Genomic DNA, 11,501 nt, shown 5'->3' with positions numbered 1-11,501 from the left:
AAAAAAAAAAAAAAAAATGATCCATTCTCTCTCTCTCTCTCTCTCTCTCTGAGACAGGGTCTCGATCTGTCAGGCTGGAGTACAGTGATGCGATCTCCACTGCAACCTCGACCTCCCAGGCTTAAGCGATCCTCCCATTTCAGCCTTCTTGAGTAGCTGGGACTACAGGTGCACGTCACCATGCCCATGCCTGGCTAATTTTTATTTTACTTTTTGTAGCAAGGGGGTCTCCCTAGGTTGCCCAGGCCAGTCTTGAACTCCTGGGCTCAAGAGATCCTCTTTCCCTGGCCTCTCAAAGTGCTGGGATTACAGGTGTGGGCCACCTTGCCTGGCCTGACTATTCCTTTTTTAAAAACTTTCTCTTTGTCTAAACTTTTCATTGAAATACATAAATATAATATGTATACATGCAATACACACACACGATACATACATATGTATTATGTAACCTACATATTAAGAAGTATCATCTTGATTAATTATCACAAAGTGAACACACTTGTGTAGCCACCATCAAAGTCAAGAAATAGGACATTTCTGGTCCCTGGAAGTACCATCATGGCCCCTCCCAGCCACTCCCCCTTCCTCCTCCTAAAAAATGATCCTTATTCTAACTTCTAGGCTAAAAACTGTTTTAAAAAATTTCTTTCTTTCTTTCTTTTTTGAGACAGAGTCTCGCTCTGTCGCCCAGGCTGGAGTACAGTAGTGTGATCTCGGCTCACTGCAACCTCCGCCTCCCAGGTTCAAGCGATTCTCCTGCCTCAGCCTCCCAGTCAGGAGCACTTAGCTGGGACTACAGGTACGTGCCACCACGCCCGGCTAATTTTTGTATTTTTAGTAGAGACAGGGTTTTGCCATGTTGCCCAGGCTGATCTCAAACTCCTGAGCTCAGGTGATCCACCTGCTTTGGCCTCCCAAAGTGTTGGGATTACAGGCGTGAGCCACCGCACCCAGCCACAAAATTTCTTTTTTTGGGGGACAGAGTCAGAAACTAAGTAGGTTCGCATATTTTATTTATTTACTTGTATTAAAGAAAAAACCCTTATTGAGACAGGATCTGTCTCTGTTGCCCAGGCTGGAGCACAGTGGTGTGATCACAGTTCACTGCAGCTTTGACCTCCTGGGCTCAAACCATCCTCCCACCTCAGCCTCCCAGTCCCAGCCTGAGGCCAGGACTACAGGTGTGTGGCACCATGCCTGACTAATTTTTGTATGTTTTCTTTTTTTGTAGAGACAGGGTCTAGCCGTGTTGCCTAGGCTGGTCTCAAACTCCTGAACTCAAGTGATCCTCCTGCCTCAGTCTCTCAAAGTGCTGGGATTACAGTTGTGAGCCACTGCCCCGGCCCCAAACTTATTTTTATCTGCTCATGAACATTAAAGAGATGGTATAATTTGTAGTTTATTTCTTGGTTTTCTGACTTCTTTTTTTTTTTTTTTTTTTTTTACACTGTGTCACCCAGGCTGGAATGCAGTGGCGCGATCTCGGCTCACTGCAAGCTCCGCCTCCCAGGTTCACGCCATTCTCCTGCCTCAGCCTCCGAGTAGCTGGGACTACAGGCGCCCGCCACCACGCCCGGCTAGTTTTTTTTGTATTTTTTTTTAGTAGAGACGGGGTTTCACCATGTTAGCCAGGATGGTCTCGATCTCCTGACCTCGTGATCCACCCGCCTCGGCCTCCCAAAGTGCTGGGATTACAGGCTTGAGCCACCGCGCCCGGCCGGTTTTCTGACTTCTTTCATTCCACCTAACATTTGTGAAAGCCAATCACATTCTGTGTAGAAACAACTTGTTCACTCCCACTGCCATGGAGTCTTCCATTGTATGAAGAAACCACAATTTGTTCATATTTACTGAGTTAAAAATGGAACTATATCCAACAACAGAGAATGTCACACGACCACCAAGACAAAAGGGGTGAATCTATATGTTTTTTTTTTTTTTTTTTGAGATGGAGCCTCACTCTGTTCCCAGGCTGGAGTGCACTGACACGATCTCAGCTCAGTACAACCTTCGCCTCCCAGGCTCAGGCGTTTCTTCTGCCTCAGCCTCTGGAGTAGCTGGGATTACAAGCCTGCGTCACTACGCCTGGCTAATTTTTGTATTCATAATAGAGACAGAGTTTTGCCATGTTGGTCAGGCTGGTCTCAAACGCCTGACCTCAGGTGACCCACCCGCCTCGGCCTCCCAAGGCGATTACAGGCATAAGCCACCACACCCGGCCTATATGTCTTTCATGGTGTATTGTTATGTTGAAAAAAAAATCACAGCCAGGTGTGGTGGCTCACTTCTGTAATCCCAACACTTTGGGAGGCTGAGGTGGATGGATCGCTTGACCCCAGGAATTCGAGACCAACCTGTGCAACATAGTGAGACCCCATAAAAATACAGAAATTAGCTGAGCATGTTGGTGTGAGCCTATAATCCCAGCTACGCAGGGACAGAAGCAGAGGATCACTTGAGCCCAGGAATCAAGGCTGCAGTAAGCCATGATCATGCCACAGCACTCCAGCCTGGGCAACAGAGCAAGACCCTGTCTCGATAATAATAATTTTAAAAAAGCAAACTGTTCCTTACAGTGTTGTGCATAGTGACAAAGAAATCGACACAATCTAAGTGTCCAGCATTAGGAGAATGATAAAAAAAAAAAATCACATTGGCCAGGTGTATTGGCTCATGGCTATAATCCCAGCACTTTGAGAGGCTGAGGCAGACAGATCATGAGGTCAAGAGTTCAAGACCAGCCTGGCCAACATGGTGAAAATCTGTCTCTACTAAAAATACAAAACTTAGCCGGGCGTGGTGGCATGCGCCTATAATCCTAGCTACTGGGGAGGCTGAGGCAGGAGAATTGCTTGAACCCGGGAGGTGGAGGTTGCAGTGAGCCAAGATTGCACCACTGCACTCCAGCCTGGGCAACGAAGCCAGGCTCTGTCTCAAAACAAACAAGCAAACGAACAAAAAAAACCCCAAAACCAAAACCAAAAAGAAAGAAACAAGTGGGCTGGGTGATGTTGGGCCCATGTTCTCAAAGCTAGAAGAAACCAGGAGGAAGAGTCAGAAGGCTGGTGGAGCCAGAGCATTGGAAGAAGTTTCCAGCCAGTCAGGAGGCAGAGATCAGTTGGGGCTGGAGGACGCGGTAGGTCGGGGCGTAGGGCGGGGGGACGGCGGGGCGCCGCTGACCTGTTGTTGTCCACATAGCGGATGAGCAGCGGATACAGGGCGTACAGGTCCCGGCAGAGCACGGAGAACTCGTCTCGCACCAGCAGCTCGCCCTCCTGGGCCTCGGCCTTGGCCTCCAGCCGCAGCTGCTCCTCCTCGGACACCACCTTCCCCGCCCTTTTGCGCAGCCGCCCGATGGTGGGGATGAAGTGGGACTGCAGGAGCTCCGGCCGCGCACGGCTCACGATGGGCTGTGCGAACACTGCAGGGGCGCAGTGGGCTCCGATGCCACCTCCGGCCTCTGATACAGGCCCTGACCTCCGTTCCCAGCCCGACTCCCTAACGGCACCTCCGACCTAGCAGCTGCCATACGACCCCAGCCTGACCCTAACCTCGGACATCGTCCCTGAACACTGATCCCAGCCATAGCTCCTGACCTGAACCTACGACTCAGTCCCTATCCTGTGACCCCAGCCAGGCACAAATCCCTGACTTCTTCTGACCTCTAACAACTGAAGCCTCACCTGTTACTTCACTTTCTTTCTTTCTTTCCTTTTTTTTTTTTTTTTTTGAGACAGAGTTTCACTCTTGTGGCCCAGGCTGGAGTGCCATGGTGCCATCTCGGCTCACCGCAACCTCCGCCTCCCGAGTTCAAGTGATTCTCCTGTCTCAGCCCCCCAAGTAGCTGGGATTACAGGCGTCTGCCACCACACCCAGCTAACTTTTGTATTTTTGGTAGAGACCGGGTTTCACCATTTTGGCCAGGCTGGTCTCGAACTCCTGACCTTAGGAGATCCACCCATCTCGGCCTCCCAAAGTTCTGGGATTACAGGTGTGAGCCACTGTGCCTGGCCTGTTACCTCATCCTTAACTAGCATGACCCCTGACCCCAATCTTTAACCTCTGACCTGGCCCATACCCAGACTCTTACCTCACTATGTGATTTCTGGTCACTATGTGACCCCAAGGTCATGAATGGGCTTCTTACCCCAGCCTCTGGCCCCTGATCCTGGCCTCTGATGCCAGCTCCTGATTGCTAGCTTGACCCTGATCCACAACCTGTTTCCTTACACAAAACCTTTTTTTTTTTTTTTTAAATAATAGAGATGAGGTTTCACCGCATTGCCCAGGCTGGTCTTGAACTCCTGGTCTCAAGTGATCCACCCACCTTGGCCTCTCAAAGTGCTGGGATTACAGGCATGAGCCATCATGCCTGGCCCTTACATGAAACTTCTGAATCAGGAAACCTAACGCTTTGAGGATCTTTTTTCTTTTCTTTTCTTTTCTTTCTCTCTCTTTCTCTCTCTCTCTCTCTCTTTTTCTTTCTCTCTCTTTCTTTCCTTTTCTCTTTCTCTCTTTCTTCCTTCCTTCCCTTTTTTCTCTTTCTCTCTTTTTCTCCTTCCTTCCCTCCCTCCCTCCCTCCCTTCCTTCCTTCCTTCTCTCTCTCTTTCTTTCTTTGCTTCCTTTTGTTTTGTTTGTCTGTTTTGAGAGAGTATATCACTCTGTCACCCAGTCTGGAATGCAATGGTGCAATCACAGCTCACTGCAGCCTCCAACTCCTGGGCTCAAGAGATCCTCCTGCCTCAGCCTCCCAAGTAGCTGGGACTATAGGTGTGTGCCACCACACCTGGCTAATTTAAAAAAGTTATTTTTTTTAAAGAGATGGGGTCATGCTATGTTACCTAGGCTGGTCTCAAATGGCTGGCCTCAACTGATCCTCCCACCTTGGCCTCCCAAAGTGTTGGAGTAACAGTTGTGAGCCACCATGCCTAGTTGACCCCTGGCCTTTTGACGCTGAAAAAACCTACACTCTGACTCCTCCCAACTCCCAGGGGACCATGGGTCTCCCTTTCAGACCATCTGGCCAAGGGAACCCAGGCCGCTGACCCACCCCTCAGACCCCCAGTGCCCCCGACCCACCAGCCAGCCGCTTCATCCAGGAGGCCTCGTCAATGCCCAGGTTGTTGACGATGATTCTCAGGATATTCCCCAGCAGGGAGTTGAGGTGGTCAGAGGTGACAGCTGTGCAGGGTGGGGGGGCGCCGGCGGGCAGGGCAGGAGGGGGTGCCTCGGGCCCGCGCTCCCACCATCGGGGCAGGTAGCTGCATAGCATGGGCAGCGTGATCTCGATGACGTGCGGCATCTCTGTGTAGCGGGCCCCTGACTCGGCCAGCCCCCCGATGTCTGCCATGAGCCGCTCCAGCACCGGGATGTCAGGACACATCTCCTCCACACTGTTGGGGAGCCCCAGGACTGGGGTACAGGGAGGGGGGCAGGGAATGTCAACCGATCACCCCCAGACCTCAGTGCCCTGGCCTTCCCCACAATACATCAGACACCATTGAATTGCCACCCCCCAAACCAGTCTCCCAAACCCTCTTCCTCCCATCTCACCCTCCAGCCCAACTACCTCTCCCAACCCTCACACTGAAACTCAGTGGCCCTGCAAACACTTCACACCCCCGAGCCTGTCTGCTGCCTAAAATCTCACCCCTAGAAACCTTCCCTCCTAAAATCTCCCACATCCCAAGCCCATTCCCCTCATCCCTACAGTGCAGCATACTCCAAAAGAGACCTTTTCCAACCCCACCCCGTCCCTCGGCGTCGTCTCTGAATCCCACACCCGGTTCACTCCCTTGAAACAGACAACCTGTCACTTGCTCACTCGCTGACTCTGGGCCAGGTGCCATTCTGGGAGCACAGCTGACCAAGAAGACGAGCTTCCTGCCCTGGAGCGTATATTCCCCCCAGGTCCACGCCTCATTCTAGCCTCTGGACCCAGAACTCAGGGGACTTTTGTCTATTTTATCTGTTCACTGCTGAACCTCAGGTGACTAGGACAGCGCCTCATACATCGTAACTGCTCAATACATATTTGCTGAATGAAGGAATGAACCTATGCCTTCCCTCAATCCTCTCACGCTCAGATACCCCTCACCCTATGTCTCCAAGCTTGACGATGCCCTCAAATGTCACCATCACTCAAATAAATTCCACAGCTCCAAATTCCATGGATGGGGTTTTGCTATGTTGCCCAGGTTGGTCTTGAACTCCTGGACTCAAGCAATCCTCCTACCTTGGCGTTCCAAAGTGCTGGGATTACAGGCGTGACCCACTGCGCCTGGCCACCAAGTGCTATTTTTCTTAAACTTTATCAATGGATTCTCGTTTTAAAAATCAAATTAATCTCCTAATGCTCCCCACGTAATGGCCTTGAAATGCCCCCAAACCATAAACTCTGGGGTTCCTGAATGTGTGGCACTCCCAACCTGGGGAATCCTCAGCCGCTCACAGTCCAGCCCAGCCACACTACCCCCAAATTAGGCTCTTCCCAAGGCCCTGTGCTGGGGAGACCCAGACCCCCGGCACTGCTTCAGCCCCACACAGCTTACTGGCCCGCTCTCGGGGAGACTTGGTGGTGTACACGGAGCAGGCGTTGTACTCGTTCAGCTGGGGCTCCAGGAATGCCACCGGCATGGCTGCTGCCAGACGGGCCAGGCACTCCCCAAGGGCTGGCCGAAGCCTGGAAGAGGGGGCTGTGTTGAGCTGCCACGTGTCCCCCTCTTTCGGGTCCTGGGTCCCAGCCCCATCTCCATAGAAACGGCTCCTCCCAGAACCCTTTGGGACAGAGCTGCCTTTCTTCCACGTGTGCTACTTGTTTTGTTTTTTTAAGACAGGGTCTCGCTCTGTCACTCAGGCTGCAGTCCAGTGGCCTGATCTTGGCTCACTGCGACCTCGAATTCCTGGGCTCAAGCGATCCTCCCACCTCAGCCTCCTGAGTCGCTGGGATTACAGGCATACACCATACCATGTCTAGCTAGTTAAAAAAAAAAAAGTTGTTTTTGTAGAGATGCAGTCTCACTATGCTGCCCAGGCTGGTCTCGAACTCCTGAGCTCAACTGATCCTCACATCTCAGCCTTAGGAGTAGCAGGATTTACAGGCAGCAGCACCACCACACCACAACCACACCAGGCTAATTAAAACAATTTTTTTTTTGGTAGAGATGGAGTCTCACTATGTTGCCCAGGTTGGTCTCAAACTCCTGAGCTCCAGTGATCCTCCCTCCTCGGCCTCCCAAAGTGCTCACAGGTGTGAGCCACTGCACACCGCCGGTGTCACTTGAAGTATGAATAACTTCAGAGCTGGTGGAAACAGTCTCAGCCCCGCTCTTGCTGTATTAGTAATCAGCTCGGGAGCGGTCACGTGGCCACTGCCAGGGGCCCTCCCCAGGGACCCCAGTGTTGCGCGGCACCTGTGTACAGTCCCCATGGTCTGCGCCTCCCCTTCTTCCTCAGCGAGGCCCTCAAGCGCCTGCTTCCCGGCCCCAGATCTGGCGGCTCTACCTCCTTGCCCGACCTGTCCCTGAGCGCCCTCACGCGGCCGCCGCGGGGAACTGCGGCTGCAGCCGTGTGCGGGAAGATTCCTAACATCTACCCTGCTTTTCACCCACCCGGTCTTCTTCTCCTGCTCCCTCCCTTCCCCTCCAGCCCCACCCAGCCCCAAACGATGGCTCTCTCTCCTTACTTTTCCACGTAAATGTTCTTGGTGGTTCCCAGGGAGTAGATACTGCACAGCGTTCGGTAGCAAGAGACCTGGACGTCGTCCACTGAGGGAGACGGGAGCGAGGCTGTGGGATGCGCCCACAAGACAAGCCCTCCCCACCCCACCTCCCCTGTCTCCAAATAGGCCTATGCAGTGAGGAAGAGCCAGCAGCTTTACAGCCAGCCTGCCATGTAGTCTTGTGACTTGAGCAAGTTACCAAACTGTCAGCCTCAACTTCCCTACCTATAACATGGGGATAGTTATAGTACCTTCCTCACGGGGTTGGTTGTGAGGATCAAATGAGTTACTACTTGGAAAGTCACTAGAACGGGGCACACATTAGGCACTCAATAAACGCTAGATGTTGTTTCTTCTGTGGAGAGGAGTCATGGGCCGCTATAATGAAAGTGAGGGGTACTTCCTCCAGAAAAAAGCAAACAGACCTGCAATGTTGTTGCAATTTTAGGCTATCTTTTTCATTTTATTTAAAATGTATATATTTTTAGGGTTGGCGTGGCGGCTCACGCCTGTAATCCCAGCACTTTGGAGGCTGAGGTGGGCAGATCACCTGAGGTCAGGAGTTCGAGACCAGCCTGGGCAACATGGTGAAACCCCATCTCTACTAAAAATACAAAAATTATCTGAGTGTGGTGGTGAATGCCTGTAATCCCAGCTACTGGGGAGGCTGAGGCAGGAGAATCGCTTGAACCCGGGAGGCAGAGGTTGCAGTGAGCTGAGATCGTGCCACTGCACTCCAGCCTGGGTGACAGAGGGAGACTCTGTCTAAAAAAAAGAAAAAATATATATAGTTTTAGAGATAGGGTCTCAGTATGTTGCCCAGGCTGGTCTCAAACTCCTGGTCTTAAGTGATTTGCCTGCCCCAGCCTCCCAAAGTGCTCGGATTACAGGTGTGAGCCACTGCGCCCGGCTGGATTCTGAATTATTTAAAAAAAATTAAAGACATTTTGTGGGTAACGAGGGAAATTTAAATACGGTTAAGTTAGGTGTGATAATCGTGGTTACACAAGAGAAGGTTCTTAGTCTAGGAAAGCCAGCTGATGAACATTAAGGGATGAGGTTATCCTGGTGTGTGCAACTTACACCCGCTGGTGTGTGCAACTTACATCCAAAAGTTCAACCAAAAAACTAAATATTTTCACCCACACAGTGAAGGGTAAGCACACGGGGCTTTTCTTCTTCTTCTTCTTCTTTTTTTTTTTTTTTTTTTTTGAGATGGAGTCTTGCTCCATCACCCAAGCTGGACTGCAGTGGTGCGATCTCAGCTCACTGTAACCTCCACCTCCTGGGTTCAAGCAGTTCTTGTGCCTCAGCCTCCCAAGTAGCTAGGACTACAGGTGTGAGCCACCGTGCCCAGCCAACAATTTTCTTCTTTCCACCTTCTTGTATGTTTTGAAAATTTCAAAATAAAAAGTTGGATGGGAGAAGAACCCTATCCAGGTGCTACTTTTCTATTCTTCTTTTTTTAAGATGGGGTTTTGCTGTGTTGCCCAGGTTGGTCTTGAAATCCTGGGCTCAAGTGATCTTCCTACCTTGGTCTCCCCAAGTGCTGGAATTACAGGCATGAGTCACTGAGCCTGGCTACCAAGTGCTACTTTTCTTTTCTTTTCTTTTTTGAGATGGAGTCTCGCTCTGTTGCCCAGGCTGGCGTGCAATGGCACGATCTCGGCTCACTGCAACCTCCGCCTCCTGGGTTCAAGCGATTCTCCTGCCTCAGCCTCCCAAGTAGCTGGGATTATAGGCAACCACCACCATGCCCGGCTAATTTTTGTATTTTAGTAGAGACAGGGTTTTGTCATGTTGGCTAGGCTGGTCTTGAATTCTTGAGCTCAGGTGATCTGTCCGCCTTGGCCTCCCAAAGTGCTGGGATTACAGGCGTGAGCCACTGTGCCCAGCCAAGTGCTACTTTTCTTAACCTCTATCAATAGATTCTCTTTTTTATCATCAAGGACCCTATTTTATTCCTTATTTATTTTAGAGACAGAATTTTGCTGTTATCCAGGCTGGAGTGCAGTGATATGATCATAGCTCACTGTAGCCTCCAACTGTTAGACTCAAGTGATCCTCCCCCGTCAGCCTCCCCAGTAGTTGGGATTACAGGCGTGTGCCTCCATGCCTGGCTAATCTTTAAAATTGTTTTTTTTAGTAGAGACGGAGTCTCGCTATGTTGTCCAGGCTGGTCTTGAACTCCTGAGCTCAAGCGTTCCTCCCGCCTCAGCCTCCCAAAGTGCTGGGATTACAGGCATGAATCGCTGTGCCAGTCCATTTAGGGTCTTTTGTTAGAGCTGCTGAGCTCGCATCCTCTTTAACTCATTTGCCACCTGCCAAGGTACTGACACATGCTTTGCTTACAGCAAGAAACCCACACACTCAAACACCCAGGGACTCTCACAGGCACCCAGGATGGGTGGTGTTGGCCACACTGACTCCCCACAACCTGCCCTTGGGTCAAGAGCCCTTACGGATGACGTCATCTCCGAACTGGTGCTGGGCGATGTGCTGGAAGAGGGTGGTGAGGACCGGCAACAGCGCCACGGTGGTGTAGGTGAGGTTCTGGCCCACGCCCTTCACCTGGGTGCGCGCCTGTGACACCTTGCCCAGCCGCAGGTTCTCCACCATCTTCTCGATGTCCTCCGAGGCACTCTCGAAGAAGGAGCGGAGGCCAGCCTTCACGATCTCAGGGCCTGACTTCATCACCGTCCTAGAAGGGCAGCAGGGGAACACCAGCTCTGGAATCGGACAGTCTAGGAGACCAGGGGTTGGGGTGGGGGCCCGATGACGGTGGGAGTGGGTGCCACTGCCCATGGCCCTACCTGGCATCCAGGGAGCGGGCCAGGATGTGAAGACAGTTAACTACAGCCGGGGCATCCGTCCCTGGGAGAGGAAGACGGGCCGGGGAGATGGCATGGCTAAGAGGACAGAGGACAGTGCCTCCCTCTACATCCACCCCAACCCCTCTCTTCCTGAGGCTACCCGCAGGCTATGTTGGAATGCTATTGCACCCCCACCCCGCCTGGACTCCTACAGTGCCCCCAAACTTCCCTCCTCCCCAGCCCGACCACTCTCCTGGCCTTCTTCCTGCCCAGCCCTGACCCCACTGGGCTGTCCTTGTCTGGAGATGGGTCTGTCTCTCCCACTGGCCTGGGAGTCCCATTGACGGCAGGCCCAGGGTGTCTCAGTCACTGCCCTGCCCCCGGGATACCCGGTCCGTGTCTCCGGGTCCAGAGGAAGAACACAACAAAGCTTGTTCAAATTAAGGCAGAACCTGGGAGCTATTTCTTCAGGGTGGAGAAGAGAGAGATTAGGGAGGAAGACCAAGGGAGTGGAACCACTTACCAAAGAGAGAGACTCGGTGGCGGACAAGAGCAGCAAGTTTGCAGAAGAGGCTGAAGAAAGAGAAAGGGACAGAGGGCAGGAGAAACAGCAAGTGAGGAGACCAAGGAGACGAGGAAAGGGTGACCCAATTAGAGGAGACAGGGACAGAGAAGACAAGGAGAGAGGAACCAGGAGGGGGCCGAATGATGGAGACAGGAGGGATAGGAAGGGGCAGAGAGATGGGCAAGCTGGTAAGTCATAGGCAGTAACTGGGATGCTGGGGAGGTGAGGGGCAAGTCGGCCTTTCTTATTATTCTTTGTTTGTTTATTTTTTTTGAGACAGGGTCTTGCTCTGTCACCCAGGCTGGAGTGCAGTGGCGCGATCCCAGCTCCCGGCAGCCTCCAGCCCCTGGGTTCAAGCGATCCTCCCACCTCAGCCTCCCGAGTAGCTGGGACTACAGGCATG

At 52.1% G+C, this 11,501-nt stretch overlaps 1 protein-coding gene across 1 annotated transcript in view; it reads right to left on the bottom strand.

The window, feature by feature from the left end:
* The window catches only part of RYR1 (ryanodine receptor 1 (skeletal)), a 179,040-nt gene that overhangs the window by 67,222 nt on the left and 100,317 nt on the right, over nucleotides 1-11,501 (bottom strand). Inside the window, exons 60-63 of the mRNA XM_011973401.1 lie at nucleotides 7,685-7,766; nucleotides 6,552-6,682; nucleotides 5,080-5,412; nucleotides 3,181-3,421 (exon numbers count right to left, since the gene is read on the bottom strand). Coding sequence (XP_011828791.1) covers nucleotides 3,181-3,421; nucleotides 5,080-5,412; nucleotides 6,552-6,682; nucleotides 7,685-7,766 — 787 coding nt within the window. The remainder of the gene's footprint in view (nucleotides 1-3,180; nucleotides 3,422-5,079; nucleotides 5,413-6,551; nucleotides 6,683-7,684; nucleotides 7,767-11,501) is intronic.

This window comes from Mandrillus leucophaeus, unplaced genomic scaffold, assembly GCF_000951045.1.
Source record: "Mandrillus leucophaeus isolate KB7577 unplaced genomic scaffold, Mleu.le_1.0 Scaffold137, whole genome shotgun sequence".
Lineage (NCBI taxonomy): Eukaryota > Metazoa > Chordata > Mammalia > Primates > Cercopithecidae > Mandrillus > Mandrillus leucophaeus.
This window is presented reverse-complemented; position numbering and strand designations above follow the sequence as displayed.